Raw genomic sequence first — 20,811 nt, 5'->3', positions numbered from 1 at the left:
TTATAGGGAAAATGTAATACCATACGCAGGTTATACAATTTGTGATAATTCTTAATTGTTGAAAGCGCCGCCCTGCCCTCCTTTATTTCTGTCCAAGTAGCTGAAACTCTACACTGATGAGAGCTGTCAACTAGCAAATGTTACAATGTATACAGATTCTAGATATTCCTTCAGACCTGTTTTTGTGTAGTTTAGCATCAGAATTTATCCAAGTGTTGTTTCATTATCTTTTCACACTGGTGTAAATAAACTCTGATTCATTTGAGTGAGAGAAGTTGTTTGTGTTTATTTTAGACATATGTGTCACACCGTATTTGAACCAGCACCCCCTTTGTGGCAAAACACATGCTCATCTCAGTGAATAAATCTGGTATGGACGTCAAGGAACCAGAGAGTTACAAATGTAAAATGAAGTATAAATATTAGATGTTGGAGTTAATGAAGATAAATGTGACTAAATCTTCCATTTTTAGAGCTCATATTATTATATTATTATCTAAAACCATAACACTCAAGAAATGTGTTTTGATGAATTCAGTTGGCTTGTACCAAGTAAAGTTGCTTTTTGCTGTAATTTGGCTCATGTTTGTCTCACGTTTGCATCATTAGAGTTTTAAACCATAGACTTGGTTTAAACTTTACTGCAACTTTACTAAATGTTTTTGCTTCTCAATTCCAAGATGTTGTTTCTTTTTTTGTCCAAATGTATTTTTTTAATGAATTTATCACATATTTAATTTGCACTCGGGTGTTCTCTCACATTCAGACTGAGGGTGTCCGGTTGCCATGGAGACGGGATCAGAACGGTGACAGAAACAGCGTATATGTAGATAGAGATTCTTTATTGTGATCGTTTTTAGGATATTCAGGTGTTTCCAGAACCTTTACCTCTCATTGAAAGTGTAAAGGTGCAGTTCTACTCTGTGACCACTAGGCGGCGCTCCTAAACGGTAATTATTATTATTATAATCCTGTAACTGGAGCAGCGGTTGAATCTCGCAGTACGAACCGTCACAAAGAATATATAATTAACTTTATTCCTTTTTTAAATTTGAGATTATTGTCAATTATCATATAAAGTTGCAAACTGCTGTTAGTAAGTAGTAGTTGTAGTAGTAAGTTAGTAAGTAGATTTTATTCCTAACACCTTTGACAGACAGAAACATCACAAGCTGCTTCACTAAAGAATAAACACAATACAATAAAAGTAAAAATACAATAAAAACAAGACAATACAGATAAAAAGGGACGTGATGTGAAACTTCTATCAGAGACACTTCCTTCTTATTAAAATAAACTGTAACAGTTGTCTAAACGAGACAAATGTGTGAACGATAAAGATTATCTTTAGAAACAACTGCTCTCAGTTTGGAAATATTCCTGTCAGCTGCTCGTGTTCTAACGACACCAACATTTACACTCTTTCCTTGTTCAGATCAACCTCAGGTGTTAATTCTAAGTATCTCTTAACCATCATTGTTCTCCGGTGTTTCTGTAGTTTGTTGTGCTCGTTCTCTAAAGCCTAAAAGCCTCGTTTAAATTTAAACTTCACGTTTCGCAAGGGTTCCTTTTAAAAGGAGCTAACACACGTGTTATAAAGCTTTATTAAGTTATAATGGGAAGAAGCGACTTCAGTGCCGATGAGAAAACGCAGCAAAGCCAAAGTAATAAGAGGAAGAGACAAAAGATTATTTTAAATTAAATGTTGAAACGTGTTGGTTTAATATTTTTTATATAATATACTTGATAATTGGAAAAAATTGTTTTTTTTTTAATGTTTCAGGAAATGTTAAGTTTAAAATAATTGTATTTATTTTCATTGGAAACAAACAGTTAACTAGTTTGCATAATATGTAAATAAATGTCAATTATTCTCATAAAAGAAACAAATTGGATGTTTTTAATCAAGTAATCGGTCTTGTTTTCTATTGTATATTTATAATTGGGCTTTAATAAAGCAAAAGTAAGTTTTATCTGATTACTCGATTAATCAATGGAATATTTCATAGAATAATCAATCACTAAAATATTCCATAGCTGCAGCCCTAATGAATATTAAAAATCACCAACTACTAACACTTTCCAACTTGATTATTGAAGATAAGGAAGTAGTTCCGGGTCCAACAAAATGAAATCAGTAAAAGCAGCAGAACAACGATGACTCAGGTCTCGTTACATCCACCACGGAAACGTCTTCTATTTACACAGACATGAACATTTAACAGTATTTTGTTCAGTGTTTCCCCCGTAGTCTGATCTGAGTGAATCTGCTGTTTGATAAGGTTCGTCAGGGAAGATTCTGCTCATTTTCCTGTTCTAACCCTAACCCTAACCCTAACCTAACCCTAACCCTAACCCTATCCCTATCCCTATCCCTAACCCTAACCCTAACCCCAACCCTAACTTCCCTAACCCTAACCCTAACCTAACCCTAACTTCCCTAACCCTAACCCTAACCCTAACTTCCCTATCCTAACCCTAACATAACCCTAACCCTAACCCCTAACCTAACCCTAACCCTAACCCTAACATCCCTAACCCTAACTTCCCTATCCTAACCCTAACATAACCCTAACCCTAACATCCCTAACCCTAACCCTAAACGTAACCCTAACTTCCCTAACCCTAACCCTAACCTAACCCTAACCTAACCCTAACCCTAACCCCTAACCTAACCCTAACCCTAACCTAACCCTAACCCTAACTTCCCTAACCCTAACCTAACCCTAACCCTAACCTAACCCAGATCCCTGAGTGAATCTGCTGTTTGATCGGTTCGTCACGGAAGATTCTGCTCATTTTCCTGAGTGTTTTTAGAGCAGATTCTTCGGCCGAGCTGCTGATACATCACTCATTTTAAAGTTTCCTCCTCACGTCTCCATCGCGGATGTAGAACTTTTACAGAGTTTATGGTTCTGACTTTGCTGATTCTATTTCTGTTTCTTTCTGATCCTGACCCTTCCAGCCTTCTCGTCCCGGATGATGTCTGATTTTTTCATTACCCAGAGAAATAAAACCCTTAAAATAGTCATTTCAGACACTCAGCTGTGTGTTCTTTAGTTTTTTTCAGGTTATTTTTGTATAAATCAGTGTTTGATGTGAACAGAGCGATTGTCTCCTGTTTTCCCCGTAAGCGTCTGCTTGCTGTTTATTTCCATTTTGTTTTAGTTTTAATTAGGGCTGTCAAAGTTAATGCGTTAATGATGCGTTAACGTCCTCTTAACCCCGACAATTTTTCTAACGCACGATTAACGCGCAGGATGAAAAAAAAAAAAAACTCACATTCTATAATTTCTGGCGGTCGACGACTCGTAGCTCCAGGAAAAGTAAAGTATGAAAGATGGAGAATGAAATGGGACTTTTGAACGGAATGTTCACTATCAAAAAGATGCAGATGGTTCGCTGTACAAAACTAAAAGTTATTGCATGTCGATTTGAAATGAATTACCATGGAAGTACGTGGAATCTCAAATACGACCCTATTGTCCGTCCAGGACACTGTGAAGGATCAACGGGGGAAATTATGACAAAGGAGGATAAACTGGAACAAACGCTGAGCAGCTTTCCAAATGTTCCCAAAACTGCAATCCAGTTCCTTCCCCGTTGACACCTCTCCCCAACGCCTCGGGTCGGCCAGGCGGCACTGCGGGACGGGGGTGGTAGTCTAGTGGCTACTGTCGAGACGCATTGTCATGCAAGTTCCAGTTTCCTGAAACCCCTGCAGGGGAACGACGCCTTGCAGGTTGCCCCAGCCTCATACCCCCGCTTGACCCATTGTCACACAAGTTCCAGCGTCTTGCATCCCTGCCGGGACGGCACCGTGGAAGTGGCTTTGACTTCCAGCTCCTGCAGAGACGAGGACTTGATCCACGGAGGATACCATGGACTTCCTGACTCCTCAGGGGGTAGTTCCAAACTGAAAGATCACACCTGACTGTAAATTACTTTTTGTCTCTCACTTGGCTTGTTTACTCCTGTCTTTTGTTGATTGAACTTCTTGTATAAAAACCCTGTTGTAAAATCTCTCTGGGTCGGCACACCAATTCAGACCTGGGGCCTCATCTATAAAGCTTGCTTGCGCAGAAAAAGCGCCTGAAAGTTGCGGAAGCCGCCTTCTACGCAAATCCTCGGATCTAAAAAGAAAAAACTAACCGAAAAATCTGCTTATCTTTACGGCAACTAGGACCCTCCCGTAAGAATTTACTTAAGACACGGGGAACTGGCGACGCAGGCTGTGAGGTGGTGAAATGAAGCCAGATTCATGTCATACTCTTAATAATGTCATCACATAATAAACAAAAATAAAATAATATAGCGCTGATCGTGTTCCTCTGTGTGTGAAGCTGTCAGTCAGTCAGGACTCTGCTGCTGCTGGAGCTGCAGCCGCGGTGCAGGACACGCCGGGAACCTCCTTCACCGCTTTAGGACAGAACAAATGAGGGGCTGCGTTTAGGGAGCCCCACGGAGCCCCTCATTTCTTCCCTAAATGGACTCAGATTTGTTTTCATATATATGAGTTTTACGGGCGCGTGAAACCTTTAGGTGCGGGTGTAAGCCTAAATTATGGCCCCGCATTAAAACGACGCAGAGCCTACGGCGTAGGGAACGCGGCGACGCGCACCTACGCCGTAGGCTCTGCGTTGGTGACGCAGAACCATAAACCCGCCCTGAGCAGCTCTGAGGGGAGACGGGAGGGGAGGAGGGGGAGCGGGGGGGGGTGAAGCGGGGCTGCGGGGCCGTTCTCGTATCGCTTTCATACAGTGTCTTGATAATTTGCAATTTAAGGCTGATCCTACCGTTAGTTTTTAAACTGTAAAAAGTAAGGGGAAAATAAACATGATTTTGAAAAGACGGGGGGACGTGTGTCCCCCTGTTGCACCGGGGAACTCACGGCGTTCCGCGCAGCAACGGCGTGCTGCCACTCACTCGCTTTATTTTATACTATTTATTTTTCTACTTTTACTGTGACCACAAAATAATGTGGTTTTCCTGTCCTCCTCCTCATCAACAACATCTAGATCTCAGATCTCAGTGAAATTCAGTGGCACGGTGGCTCGACACGTTCATTCATTCATTCTGAAGCCAAACAGGTTGCAGGAAGCCACTGCGCATGCTCAGCAGGCTCATTCATATGCAAAATGATTCCATTTTCGGTAGAAAGTGGGCGTGTAGAGGGAGGGATACCAGGCGGATTCACGTGCGCAGCCTTCCAGCTGGACTGTGATTTATAAAGAGAACCTTACGTGGAAGTCTGCGTGCACGCGGTTTTATAGATCCGGATTTTTTTTTGCGCCCGCCATTTTCGGCTTTTGAGTGTACGTGCACTTTTAGTATGACTCCTACGCAGTCCATTTTAAATGAGGCCCCAGATCTGTGTAGGTCTGCTCACCGCCGGCTACTGAATAAAACTCACTACTCACAAGCGGACTTCTGAACTGGTTTTGATAAATTCCTCAACACTACAGAGCTGGGCTTTGGTCTCGAGGACACAGGTTCAAACCAGGATCAACCACCTCCGACCCTTGAGCAAGGCATTATAACCCTAATTGCTCCCCAGGAGAAATGGCTAGGGCTGCAACTAACGATTATTTTAATAATCGATTAATCTGTCGATTATTTTTTCGATTAATCGGATAAAAAAACAAAAAGCAAAAAAGCATTAAATTCCAACCATTTATTGGAAAACAGAACTGACAGTGCAAATTCACAGTGCAGATAATTCAGATAATCTTCAGAAAGTTAACAAACAGGCTGCTCCTTGAACATCCCTGAGCTTTTACATACACATGTATGCTTTACATCTGCCAAATATATAAAAATAAAGTGCAAAAAAGAGGTATACTTTGTTTAAAAGGGACCTGAGCTGTCAGAACAATAAATAAATTATAAAAAATAAAGAAAAATACAAATCAGAAACAGGATTTGTTTGAACATTACAGTTTGTTCTCTCAATGCCTTCACTCAAAAAACTAAGATCTTACCAAGAAGTTTTCTTATTTCTGACCTAAAAATGCCATTACACCTGATAACACACATCACAACCAATCGAAAATGGAATTTGTTGCCAACGCTTTTAATAATCGATTTTTATCGATTTTATCGATTCGTTGTTACAGCCCTAGAAATGGCGTTTGTTTTCTCAGATGTAAGTCGCTTTGGATAAGAGCGTCTGCTAAATGATGGTAGTAGTAATTTATCTTACCTAAAAATGTCAGAGAAAAGCCCCTTAACTTGAGGTGTTTTCATTCAAACTCATTACATTATTGGGGCAGATCAAAAGATTGATGTATAACAACAACAAAAGTGGCTCTGCGTTTATGAGGCTAAACTTGAAGCAAAGTCCTTTCCACAAAGACACATCAATCTACCTTTATCAATTCACTCTGCTATTTTTGAAGAACTTTTGAGGAACGCTAATATCGCTGGATGATGAGCGTGTGTTTAACGTAGTTGGTAATGTCAACGCGTGTTGTTAGTCATCTCGGTTAATCTCATTAACCGCCAAACATAACGTCACCCGTGTCGGTAGAACCACGTGTTTTACATCAGTGAGATTTATACGCCGTCATACTGGTGTTATTTTCAAAAAAAGAACAAGAATGGATGAACACCGAATGGATGAACACTGAATGGATGAACACCGAACAGATGAACACTAGGGGTGTAACAATATATCGTGCCACGAATCTTCGCGATAAAAAAACGTCACAATAGGTGTCGTGGAGGTGACAAGGTTATTAATATTAATCTATTGTATTGACTAGTAACGGTGCCGACCGCGGCCCGCGGACCAAAATCTTACTCCACTCAGAAGAAACTAGGACCGTTTTGAGCTCTGAACCTTTACTTATGTAAGTCTGGTGTAGAGTTAAGCCTTACCTTATTAAATTAAACCTTTTTCGGGTTGTGAGTAGGATAAACACGGGACAACTTCTGCGTCAGTTCCAGTGTACTTCAATGTCCGCTCAACAGTGTAGGATTTTAGAACATCAACACAGCACCTAGTGCCGTACTGTGGCGTATCACTCCGCCCAATCTAAAACAGACTAATCACTACAGATAAACTAGTCCCTGATTTACATCAGAATATAAAGAATACATTTATAAAATAATGAAATAACCTTAACAAAAATAAATCTCCTCTTACACTTATAAGGTGAGCATGAATCAATCTGTTTTATGATTTTTTATATACTTTTATTTATAAATTGAATTTTAGTTGTTAAATTTCTGGAAAAGAAAAAAGTCAAGTCATACATGAGAGAAACTATTCAGTTTGTGGCTAAATATTTGTACTTGTATGAAACTGAAGATGCATAATACAAACCTGACATTTACTTTTAGTTCAGTTTGTGGAAAATGGTTGGCCTGGTTTTCTCTTTAAAACTTAAACAGTTATAAAGCATTACAAACTGTAACAATAGGGCAAACGTACAGCATTGTTTTGTATTTTGTGTCTTTCAAATAAAAGACCATTTTTTCCAGTCATATGTTCCTCATTCAAGGTTGTTAAAAAAATACTGCTATAATATCGTATCGTATCGTTATCGTGACCTCAGTATCGTGTATCGTACCGTATCATGAGATTAGTGTATCGTTACACCCCTAATGAACACCGAACGGATGAACACCGGCATGAGTGTTTTTTTGGCCGGGTTCCGCTTCCTGCCAAACCTAATCCCCCCTAACGTATATTTGGATGTTTGGTGAATGTACGTGTCAGCATGTTGAAGAGTGTGGTATCTAATAAATACAAAGCAAGAAACAAAAACAAGGAACCAAAGAGAGAAAAGCAATAAAAGTGCCAACCATAACAAGATATGGTTAAAGAGATGTGGTGCATGTCAGGAGACTAATGGCACTTTTACACTAGTACCTACTCAGCCCGATCAGCACACACACACACACACCCCCCCACTAACACACAAACACACACACACACACACACACACACACACACACACACACACACACACACACACACACACACACACTAGTACCTACTCAGCCCGACCAGCACTGAACCCTCCACTGTTCTGAAGAAACCTGGTGTTCATGAACAGACTGGAATCTGTCAGATAGATATGATTTAAACCACCGTAGAGCTGAACCTTTAATCTCAACAACATGCTGTAACCTGCAGTAGCATGCTAAGCTACGTGGTCCAGAGCAAACCAAACCTCAAAGGTTAGTGTTTAGTAAAGCCTCTAGTGTAAACTGTTAGGACTCCAACATGGTCCGCTGAGCGTCGCTCCTCACCCCTTTACTCTCCTCTTCTCCCCTCCCTTCTTGAATGTTATTAAACTACAATTGTTAATTTAATATTTACAGATTATCTCCGTCTGGTTGGTCGTTGGGTCTGAACACCTTCATGTTCCTGCCTGCCTGGAAAACACTAGCAACATCTGTTTTACATTCCTCAGCTGTCTGTCATTACCCACAAACCACCTGGGTGTGTGTGTGTGTGTGTGTGTGTGTGTGTGTGTGTGTGTGTGTGTGCGTGTGTGCGTGTGCGTGTGCGTGTGCGTGTGCGTGTGTGTGTGTGTGTGTTGCAGATGAAGGTTGTTGGTGAACTTCTACTCAGTTACAACACACGGCATTTCAAACTCAACCTGCTGGAACTCCAACGGACGCCGTTAGCTACACGCCGTTAGCTACACGCCGTTAGCTACACGCCGTTAGCTACACGCCGTTAGCTACACGCCGTCAACATGCCACACGCCACACGCCGTCAACACGCCGTCAACACGCCGTTGGCTCAAGCCTGTATTATGGTTCTGCGTTAAATCGACGCGCACCCTACGGCGTAGGCCAGTGGTTCTCAAATGGGGGTACGTGTACCCCTGGGGGTACGTGAGATTTTAAAATATACATATATTTAAAAAGTAGCATCCATGCAAAAATCCTTTAAAAATAAATATTTCATAAATAATTGAGGAAAATATAAGTCTAAATTCATAAAATGAATTTTATCTTCAGGAGTAGGCTATTCAACTTATTATCCTAAAACCCCAGAGTATCCCCCACCTGTATGGTTCCACCTAACCTGTCAATCACCTGGACCAACGATGGAGTCGTGGTTGAAGCATAGCAGCAATATTTTTATGTTTAATAAATCAGTTACTGATGACACAGTGCTCTGTTTTGGGTGTTTTTTTAAACCAAAAGTGCTTTGCGCTGGTTAGGGGGTACTTGGCTGAAAAAATATTTCACAGGGGGTAGATCACTAAAAAAAGGTTGAGGACCACTGGCGTAGGCTACGGCGTAGGGTGACGTACCTCCCAAAAAATGTAGCTACGTGTCGAGGCGACGCAGACCCAACGCAGACCCAACGCAGACCGAGAGGCTGTGATTAGTTTTTGGAAGCAACGCATTTCCAGTTCCGGTTCAGGAAGCAATCGTGAACTTTCAGCCTCTTTTCTTCGTGTGTGTGTGATTTTTTTTGCTTTGGTTTTTTACACAATAGTTGTCCTGATCTCTTTGATTCTCTGTGACCGGAAAAGCCGGAAGCTAAACAAAAGTATCAGCTAGCGCTCTGGGGGGTTTAGCACCGCGGAGAAATGGAGTGCCGGAGAAGTCGTCACGGCAACGGCGTCGCGGCAACGCCGTCGCGACAACGCCGTCTACAAGGATCACTCGTGAAATTGGTTGGTTGAGTGTTTATTTTGCTGAGTGTGTATTTTGTTGAGTGTTTATTTTGTTGAGTGTTTATTTAGTTTTTTCTTTGAGAGACGATGTTGTTGGAATCGGAGGTTTCAGATTAGCACATGTTTATACAGGAAATGCTGCAGTTTAAAGTAAAGAGCCGTGACGAGGAGTTGGTCTGTACAACCGTTAACAATCCAGCAGCAGTTCTGACCCCAAACCCCCCGTTACAAATGAACTGGAACAAACAAACCCCCCGTTACAATGAACCGGAACAAACAAACCCCCCGTTACAATGAACCGGAACAAACAAACCCCCCGTTACCGGAATGAACTGGAAGCTGTCAACCACACGCTAAGCTACCATGCTACTTCACTTTACATTCAATGTGATCAAAAGTTCCAAACATCTTCATTTCCAGTGGATTGAAACAACATATGGAATAAGGTTGCAACAAATAAGCAACATAAATCAACAAAAACCAGGACTAAAGTGATAACAGCATGTCATCAGCAAACGCCATGAACGTTAAATGTAACAACAGAGACCAAACCAGCTTCTTATACCGGACGGGTCTGAACTAAAACATCAAACATAGTAATGACTTAATAAAGGAGGTCAGACTATCTCTCTCTCTCTCTCTCTCTCTCTCTCTCTCTCTCTCTCTCTCTCTCTCCCTCTCTCCCTCCCTCTCTCTCTCTCCCCTCCCTCCCTCCATCCCTCCATCCCTCCATCACTCACTCATCAGTGTGTTGTAGTAGTAAACGTCTTTGTATCCTTCCATCTCTCTCTCCCTCTCCCTCTCTCTCCCCCCCTCTCTCTCTCTCTCTCTCTTTCTCCCTCTCTCTCTCTCTCCCTCTCCCACCTCCCTCCCTCCCTCCCTCCATCCCTCCATCCCTCCATCACTCACTCATCAGCGTGTTGTAGTAGTAAACGTCTTCGTATCCTTCCTGGTAATCTTCGTCGGGCCGGTACCTCCTCCCTCTCTCCCTCTCTCTCTCTCCCTCTCTCTCTCTATTCCCCCCCTCCCTCCCTCTCTCTCCCTCCCTCCATCCCTCCATCCCTCCATCACTCACTCATCAGTGTGTTGTAGTAGTAAACGTCTTCGTATCCTTCCTCTCTCTCCATCTCTCTCTCTCTCGCCCCCTACCTCTCTCCTTCTCTCTCCCTCTCTCCCTCTCTCTCTCTCTCTCTCCCTCTCTCCCCCCTCCCTCCCTCCATCCCTCCATCACTCACTCATCAGTGTGTTGTAGTAGTAAACGTCTTCGTATCCTTCCTGGTAATCTTCGTCGGGCCGGTACCTCCTCCCTCTCCTCCTGCGGTTCAGCAGCCGCATCAGAGCCAGGAACCGCTCCATCCCTGGTACCGGGACCAGAACCGGGACCAGGACCAGGACCAGAACCACCAGAACCAGAACCAGAACCAGCAGAACCAGCAGCAGGACCTGGACCCGGCTGAACAGGACCAGCGTGAGCTACTGTAGCAGCGAGCTGCTGACGAACAGAGATCAGGTTTCCTCCTCCTCCTCTGGTTGTGCTGCTGCTACAAACACACACACACACACACACACACACTCTCACACACACACACACACACACACACACACACTCTCACACACACACACACACACACACACACACACTCTCACACCTTAGCATCAGCCGCTCGCTCACACATCCCTCGCTCTTTGTGTCTCTCCCTAACTCTCCTCTTCATCTTCCTTCAGCTGTTGGTGCATGTGACCGGGCTCAGCCAATCACAGAGCAGCACCACACACACACACACACACACACACACACACACACACACACACACACACACACACACACACACACACACACACACTCCTCTATTGTGTCTTCTTCTCCTTCATTAGCCACTTCCTTCATGGACTCTCTGATCCTTCACACTCCTCTCCAGCAGGGGGAGGAAGAGGAGGAGAAGAAGAGGAAGATGAGGAGGAAGAGGAGAAGAAGAAGAGGAAGAGGAGGAGGAAGAGGAGACGAAGAAGAGGAAGAAGAAGTTTTCACGCTGCTCCTTCATCCTCCTCTTCCTCTCCAGCAGGAGGAGGAAGAGGAGGATGAAGTTCCCGTTTGTCCTGGACGTCTGTACGGGTTTCTGGGCCGAACCCGGAACCCTGAACCCGGAACAATTCAGACCCGAGTTTCTCCCGTTTCTCCGACACCAGTCACAGTTTTTTCAGTCGGACAGCGACTGGATTAATCAAGACAACAAACAGAGACCGAGACGATATCAATGAGATGTGTTTCTCCCTGAAGCACCGGGACCCTAACCCTAACCGGGACGTTTGCAGGTTCACAACGTGACTAACCCCAACCCCGTCACCGAAGTGAAAACACGGATTAATAATGCAGTGAATAGAAGATACAGATAACAGAAATAGAGAAACTAAAGTGCAATCCAATACAGAGCAAAGGGAAGTGATAAGCAACACACAACATTAGGGGTGGGTATTGGGAAGGACCTCACGATACGATACGCATCACCATACTTGAGCCACGATACGATACAAATTGCGATATCCCGATTATGCGATATATCCCGATATATCGCGATATTCTACATACTGTAGTTCACCGAAAAATTTACAAATACATTACACATCTAAAAATCCAAGTTGTATAAATGTACATCAGATGATAGTGATAATGCATTGGACAGACTGAGTCAAAACAATGTAATTCAAACTTTCCATTTTAATTATGCAACATATTTGCATGAAAAAACACACTGAAATACAATGAAAAGTGCAGTGTGTGCATTATTCTTAGATATAAAATACTCAAAATAAAATGCTGTGTCTCACCCACACTGAAATTGAAATCACAAAAATACAGTACAGCTACTTGCCCCTGACTTAAAATGACAAAAATAAAATGCAGTGTCTCACCCACACTGAAATCGCAAAGTAAAGTGCAGCTAGGGGTGGGCATAAATATTGATAGGCAATATATCGCGATACATACATTGATTCAGATTCAGATTCAGCTTTATTTGTCCTTTGCAAGGAAACTTGTTTTCACCCCCGTACGCCACACACAACCTCAAGATACATAAATACATACATTACATCACCCACCCATACACATTAAACAGGAACACACATTTAGCGACGCAATCTATTTAGTTCTGTTATAGCAGAGGGGACGAAGCTTCGGCTGAACTTGACCCTCTTCCAGGTCAGGGACCTGTACCGGCGGCCAGATGGAAGCAGCACAAAGTACGGGTTTAGGGGGTGACTGGGGTCCTGGGTGATGGTGAGTGCTCTGCGTGTTATGGCTATGGTGTTGGCTGGTATTGAATATCGATATCGTATCGGGAGACTATGTATCGCGATGTATTGCTGTATCAATATTTTTGCCCACCCCTACACAACATCCCAAACAACGTCACTGACGTTGGAGACACGGATGAAGCTCCTGAACTCCTGAACTCCTGGAGACGACGATGAAGTTTAGAAGTCCACATGTTTTAAGCATCAGATAATATTTAACCAGAATTTCAAACATGTGTCCAGTAAACTGAAAACTAGAGATACTGGTATCGGTATATGGTCCGATACTGCTCTCATAAACTTGTACTCTCAAAGATTCTCCGACACCACAAACTGATACTTAATATTTGTTGTAGTTACTGGTTAGTGACTCTAGAGGGAGATGTTGTAGTTACTGGTTAGTGACTCTAGAGGGAGATGTAGTTACTGGTTAGTGACTCTAGGGGGAGATGTAGTTACTGGTTAGTGACTCTAGAGGGAGATGTAGTTACTGGTTAGTGACTCTAGAGGGAGATGTAGTTACTGGTTAGTGACTCTAGGGGGAGATGTAGTTACTGGTTAGTGACTCTAGAGGGAGATGTTGTAGTTACTGGTTAGTGACTCTAGAGGGAGATGTAGTTACTGGTTAGTGACTCTAGAGGGAGATGTTGTAGTTACTGGTTAGTGACTCTAGGGGGAGATGTTGTAGTTACTGGTTAGTGACTCTAGGGGGAGATGTAGTTTCTGGTTAGTGACTCTAGAGGGAGATGTAGTTACTGGTTAGTGACTCTAGGGGGAGATGTTGTAGTTACTGGTTAGTGACTCTAGAGGGAGATGTTGTAGTTACTGGTTAGTGACTCTAGAGGGAGATGTAGTTACTGGTTAGTGACTCTAGGGGGAGATGTTGTAGTTACTGGTTAGTGACTCTAGAGGGAGATGTTGTAGTTACTGGTTAGTGACTCTAGAGGGAGATGTAGTTACTGGTTAGTGACTCTAGAGGGAGATGTAGTTACTGGTTAGTGACTCTAGAGGGAGATGTTGTAGTTACTGGTTAGTGACTCTAGAGGGAGATGTAGTTACTGGTTAGTGACTCTAGAGGGAGATGTAGTTACTGGTTAGTGACTCTAGAGGGAGATGTAGTTACTGGTTAGTGACTCTAGGGGGAGATGTTGTAGTTACTGGTTAGTGACTCTAGGGGGAGATGTAGTTACTGGTTAGTGACTCTAGAGGGAGATGTAGTTACTGGTTAGTGACTCTAGAGGGAGATGTAGTTACTGGTTAGTGACTCTAGAGGGAGATGTTGTAGTTACTGGTTAGTGACTCTAGGGGGAGATGTAGTTACTGGTTAGTGACTCTAGAGGGAGATGTTGTAGTTACTGGTTAGTGACTCTAGAGGGAGATGTAGTTACTGGTTAGTGACTCTAGGGGGAGATGTTGTAGTTACTGGTTAGTGACTCTAGGGGGAGATGTAGTTACTGGTTAGTGACTCTAGAGGGAGATGTAGTTACTGGTTAGTGACTCTAGAGGGAGATGTAGTTACTGGTTAGTGACTCTAGAGGGAGATGTTGTAGTTACTGGTTAGTGACTCTAGAGGGAGATGTAGTTACTGGTTAGTGACTCTAGAGGGAGATGTAGTTACTGGTTAGTGACTCTAGAGGGAGATGTTGTAGTTACTGGTTAGTGACTCTAGGGGGAGATGTTGTAGTTACTGGTTAGTGACTCTAGGGGGAGATGTAGTTACTGGTTAGTGACTCTAGAGGGAGATGTTGTAGTTACTGGTTAGTGACTCTAGAGGGAGATGTAGTTACTGGTTAGTGACTCTAGGGGGAGATGTTGTAGTTACTGGTTAGTGACTCTAGAGGGAGATGTTGTAGTTACTGGTTAGTGACTCTAGAGGGAGATGTAGTTACTGGTTAGTGACTCTAGGGGGAGATGTTGTAGTTACTGGTTAGTGACTCTAGAGGGAGATATAGTTACTGGTTAGTGACTCTAGAGGGAGATGTAGTTACTGGTTAGTGACTCTAGAGGGAGATGTTGTAGTTACTGGTTAGTGACTCTAGGGGGAGATGTTGTAGTTACTGGTTAGTGACTCTAGGGGGAGATGTAGTTACTGGTTAGTGACTCTAGAGGGAGATGTTGTAGTTACTGGTTAGTGACTCTAGAGGGAGATGTAGTTACTGGTTAGTGACTCTAGAGGGAGATGTAGTTACTGGTTAGTGACTCTAGAGGGAGATGTAGTTACTGGTTAGTGACTCTAGAGGGAGATGTTGTAGTTACTGGTTAGTGACTCTAGGGGGAGATGTTGTAGTTACTGGTTAGTGACTCTAGGGGGAGATGTAGTAGTTACTGGTTAGTGACTCTAGAGGGAGGTGTAGTTACTGGTTAGTGACTCTAGAGGGAGATGTAGTTACTGGTTAGTGACTCTAGAGGGAGGTGTAGTTACTGGTTAGTGACTCTAGAGGGAGATGTAGTTACTGGTTAGTGACTCTAGAGGGAGATGTTGTAGTTACTGGTTAGTGACTCTAGGGGGAGATGTTGTAGTTACTGGTTAGTGACTCTAGAGGGAGATGTAGTTACTGGTTAGTGACTCTAGAGGGAGATGTTGTAGTTACTGGTTAGTGACTCTAGAGGGAGATGTAGTTACTGGTTAGTGACTCTAGAGGGAGATGTAGTTACTGGTTAGTGACTCTAGGGGGAGATGTAGTTACTGGTTAGTGACTCTAGAGGGAGGTGTAGTTACTGGTTAGTGACTCTAGAGGGAGATGTAGTTACTGGTTAGTGACTCTAGAGGGAGATGTTGTAGTTACTGGTTAGTGACTCTAGAGGGAGATGGTGTTACTGGTTAGTGACTCTAGAGGGAGATGTAGTTACTGGTTAGTGACTCTAGAGGGAGATGTAGTTACTGGTTAGTGACTCTAGGGGGAGATGTTGTAGTTACTGGTTAGTGACTCTAGAGGGAGATGTAGTTACTGGTTAGTGACTCTAGAGGGAGATGTAGTTACTGGTTAGTGACTCTAGGGGGAGATGTTGTAGTTACTGGTTAGTGACTCTAGAGGGAGATGTAGTTACTGGTTAGTGACTCTAGAGGGAGATGGTGTTACTGGTTAGTGACTCTAGAGGGAGATGTAGTTACTGGTTAGTGACTCTAGAGGGAGATGTAGTTACTGGTTAGTGACTCTAGAGGGAGATGTAGTTACTGGTTAGTGACTCTAGAGGGAGATGTTGTAGTTACTGGTTAGTGACTCTAGAGGGAGATGTTGTAAGTTACTGGTTAGTGACTCTAGGGGGAGATGTTGTAGTTACTGGTTAGTGACTCTAGAGGGAGATGTAGTTACTGGTTAGTGACTCTAGGGGAGATGTTGTAGTTACTGGTTAGTGACTCTAGAGGGAGATGTAGTTACTGGTTAGTGACTCTAGAGGGAGATGTAGTTACTGGTTAGTGACTCTAGAGGGAGATGTAGTTACTGGTTAGTGACTCTAGAGGGAGATGTAGTTACTGGTTAGTGACTCTAGAGGGAGATGTTGTAGTTACTGGTTAGTGACTCTAGAGGGAGATGTTGTAGTTACTGGTTAGTGACTCTAGAGGGAGATGTAGTTACTGGTTAGTGACTCTAGGGGGAGATGTTGTAGTTACTGGTTAGTGACTCTAGAGGGAGATGTAGTTACTGGTTAGTGACTCTAGAGGGAGATGTAGTTACTGGTTAGTGACTCTAGAGGGAGATGTAGTTACTGGTTAGTGACTCTAGGGGGAGATGTTGTAGTTACTGGTTAGTGACTCTAGGGGGAGATGTAGTTACTGGTTAGTGACTCTAGAGGGAGATGTTAGTTACTGGTTAGTGACTCTAGAGGGAGATGTAGTTACTGGTTAGTGACTCTAGAGGGAGATGTAGTTACTGGTTAGTGACTCTAGAGGGAGATGTAGTTACTGGTTAGTGACTCTAGGGGAGATGTAGTTACTGGTTAGTGACTCTAGAGGGAGATGTTGTAGTTACTGGTTAGTGACTCTAGGGGAGATGTTGTAGTTACTGGTTAGTGACTCTAGAGGGAGATGTTGTAGTTACTGGTTAGTGACTCTAGGGGGAGATGTTGTAGTTACTGGTTAGTGACTCTAGGGGAGATGTTGTAGTTACTGGTTAGTGACTCTAGAGGGAGATGTTGTAGTTACTGGTTAGTGACTCTAGGGGGAGATGTTGTAGTTACTGGTTAGTGACTCTAGAGGGAGATGTAGTTACTGGTTAGTGACTCTAGAGGGAGATGTTGTAGTTACTGGTTAGTGACTCTAGAGGGAGATGTAGTTACTGGTTAGTGACTCTAGGGGGAGATGTTGTAGTTACTGGTTAGTGACTCTAGAGGGAGATGTTGTAGTTACTGGTTAGTGACTCTAGAGGGAGATGTAGTTACTGGTTAGTGACTCTAGGGGGAGATGTTGTAGTTACTGGTTAGTGACTCTAGAGGGAGATATAGTTACTGGTTAGTGACTCTAGAGGGAGATGTAGTTACTGGTTAGTGACTCTAGAGGGAGATGTTGTAGTTACTGGTTAGTGACTCTAGAGGGAGATGTAGTTACTGGTTAGTGACTCTAGAGGGAGATGTAGTTACTGGTTAGTGACTCTAGAGGGAGATGTTGTAGTTACTGGTTAGTGACTCTAGGGGGAGATGTTGTAGTTACTGGTTAGTGACTCTAGGGGGAGATGTAGTTACTGGTTAGTGACTCTAGAGGGAGATGTTGTAGTTACTGGTTAGTGACTCTAGAGGGAGATGTAGTTACTGGTTAGTGACTCTAGGGGGAGATGTTGTAGTTACTGGTTAGTGACTCTAGGGGGAGATGTAGTTACTGGTTAGTGACTCTAGGGGGAGATGTAGTTACTGGTTAGTGACTCTAGAGGGAGATGTTGTAGTTACTGGTTAGTGACTCTAGAGGGAGATGTTGTAGTTACTGGTTAGTGACTCTAGAGGGAGATGTAGTTACTGGTTAGTGACTCTAGAGGGAGATGTTAGTTACTGGTTAGTGACTCTAGAGGGAGATGTAGTTACTGGTTAGTGACTCTAGGGGGAGATGTTGTAGTTACTGGTTAGTGACTCTAGAGGGAGATGTTGTAGTTACTGGTTAGTGACTCTAGAGGGAGATGTAGTTACTGGTTAGTGACTCTAGAGGGAGATGTAGTTACTGGTTAGTGACTCTAGAGGGAGATGTTGTAGTTACTGGTTAGTGACTCTAGAGGGAGATGTAGTTACTGGTTAGTGACTCTAGAGGGAGATGTTGTAGTTACTGGTTAGTGACTCTAGAGGGAGATGTAGTTACTGGTTAGTGACTCTAGAGGGAGATGTAGTTACTGGTTAGTGACTCTAGAGGGAGATGTTGTAGTTACTGGTTAGTGACTCTAGAGGGAGATGTTGTAGTTACTGGTTAGTGACTCTAGAGGGAGATGTAGTTACTGGTTAGTGACTCTAGAGGGAGATGTTGTAGTTACTGGTTAGTGACTCTAGAGGGAGATGTAGTTACTGGTTAGTGACTCTAGAGGGAGATGTAGTTACTGGTTAGTGACTCTAGGGGGAGATGTAGTTACTGGTTAGTGACTCTAGAGGGAGATGTTGTAGTTACTGGTTAGTGACTCTAGAGGGAGATGTAGTTACTGGTTAGTGACTCTAGAGGGAGATGTTAGTTACTGGTTAGTGACTCTAGAGGGAGATGTAGTTACTGGTTAGTGACTCTAGAGGGAGATGTAGTTACTGGTTAGTGACTCTAGAGGGAGATGTTGTAGTTACTGGTTAGTGACTCTAGAGGGAGATGTAGTTACTGGTTAGTGACTCTAGGGGAGATGTTGTAGTTACTGGTTAGTGACTCTAGAGGGAGATGTAGTTACTGGTTAGTGACTCTAGAGGGAGATGTTGTAGTTACTGGTTAGTGACTCTAGAGGGAGATGTTGTAGTTACTGGTTAGTGACTCTAGAGGGAGATGTTGTAGTTACTGGTTAGTGACTCTAGAGGGAGATGTAGTTACTGGTTAGTGACTCTAGAGGGAGATGTAGTTACTGGTTAGTGACTCTAGGGGGAGATGTTGTAGTTACTGGTTAGTGACTCTAGAGGGAGATGTAGTTACTGGTTAGTGACTCTAGAGGGGAGATGTAGTTACTGGTTAGTGACTCTAGAGGGAGATGTGTAGTTACTGGTTAGTGACTCTAGAGGGAGATGTTGTAGTTACTGGTTAGTGACTCTAGAGGGAGATGTTGTAGTTACTGGTTAGTGACTCTAGAGGGAGATGTAGTTACTGGTTAGTGACTCTAGAGGGAGATGTAGTTACTGGTTAGTGACTCTAGGGGGAGATGTAGTTACTGGTTAGTGACTCTAGAGGGGAGATGTAGTTACTGGTTAGTGACTCTAGAGGGAGATGTAGTTACTGGTTAGTGACTCTAGAGGGAGATGTTGTAGTTACTGGTTAGTGACTCTAGAGGGAGATGTTGTAGTTACTGGTTAGTGACTCTAGAGGGAGATGTAGTTACTGGTTAGTGACTCTAGAGGGAGATGTAGTTACTGGTTAGTGACTCTAGAGGGAGATGTAGTTACTGGTTAGTGACTCTAGGGGGAGATGTAGTTACTGGTTAGTGACTCTAGAGGGAGATGTAGTTACTGGTTAGTGACTCTAGAGGGAGATGTAGTTACTGGTTAGTGACTCTAGGGGAGATGTTGTAGTTACTGGTTAGTGACTCTAGAGGGAGATGTTGTAGTTACTGGTTAGTGACTCTAGAGGGGAGATGTAGTTACTGGTTAGTGACTCTAGAGGGAGATGTAGTTACTGGTTAGTGACTCTAGAGGGAGATGTAGTTACTGGTTAGTGACTCTAGGGGAGATGTAGTTACTGGTTAGTGACTCTAGGGGGAGATGTAGTTACTGGTTAGTGACTCTAGGGGAGATGTTGTAGTTACTGGTTAGTGACTCTAGAGGGAGATGTGTAGTTACTGGTTAGTGACTCTAGAGGGAGATGTAGTTACGGGTTAGTGACTCTAGAGGGAGATGTTGTAGTTACTGGTTAGTGACTCTAGGGGGAGATGTAGTTACTGGTTAGTGACTCTAGAGGGAGATGTTGTAGTTACTGGTTAGTGACTCTAGAGGGAGATGTAGTTACTGGTTAGTGACTCTAGAGGGAGATGTAGTTACTGGTTAGTGACTCTAGAGGGAGATGTAGTTACTGGTTAGTGACTCTAGAGGGAGATGTAGTTACTGGTTAGTGACTCTAGAGGGAGATGTTGTAGTTACTGGTTAGTGACTCTAGGGGGAGATGTTGTAGTTACTGGTTAGTGACTCTAGGGGGAGATGTAGTTACTGGTTAGTGACTCTAGAGGGAGATGTAGTTACTGGTTAGTGACTCTAGGGGGAGATGTAGTTACTGGTTAGTGACTCTAGGGGGAGATGTTGTAGTTACTGGTTAGTGACTCTAGGGGGAGATGTAGTTACTGGTTAGTGACTCTAGAGGGAGATGTAGTTACTGGTTAGTGACTCTAGAGGGAGATGTAGTTACTGGTTAGTGACTCTAGAGGGAGATGTAGTTACTGGTTAGTGACTCTAGAGGGAGATGTAGTTACTGGTTAGTGACTCTAGAGGGAGATGTAGTTACTGGTTAGTGACTCTAGAGGGAGATGTTGTAGTTACTGGTTAGTGACTCTAGAGGGAGATGTAGTTACTGGTTAGTGACTCTAGGGGGAGATGTAGTTACTGGTTAGTGACTCTAGAGGGAGATGTAGTTACTGGTTAGTGACTCTAGAGGGAGATGTAGTTACTGGTTAGTGACTCTAGGGGGAGATGTTGTAGTTACTGGTTAGTGACTCTAGAGGGAGATGTAGTTACTGGTTAGTGACTCTAGGGGAGATGTTGTAGTTACTGGTTAGTGACTCTA

The 20,811-nt window shown here is 43.2% G+C and overlaps 1 protein-coding gene across 1 annotated transcript in view; it reads right to left on the bottom strand.

Moving 5' to 3' along the window:
• Window positions 1-11,008, bottom strand: part of grip1 (glutamate receptor interacting protein 1) — a 128,877-nt gene extending 117,869 nt beyond the window's left edge. The window contains exon 1 of the mRNA XM_061714321.1: window positions 10,883-11,008. Coding sequence (XP_061570305.1) covers window positions 10,883-11,003 — 121 coding nt within the window. The 5' untranslated portion in view covers window positions 11,004-11,008. The remainder of the gene's footprint in view (window positions 1-10,882) is intronic.
• Window positions 11,009-20,811: the final 9,803 nt, after the last annotated feature.

Source organism: Cololabis saira, chromosome 23 (genome assembly GCF_033807715.1).
Source record: "Cololabis saira isolate AMF1-May2022 chromosome 23, fColSai1.1, whole genome shotgun sequence".
Lineage (NCBI taxonomy): Eukaryota > Metazoa > Chordata > Actinopteri > Beloniformes > Belonidae > Cololabis > Cololabis saira.
Note: the sequence above shows the minus strand (reverse complement) of the source record. Positions and strands in the feature narration are given on the sequence as shown.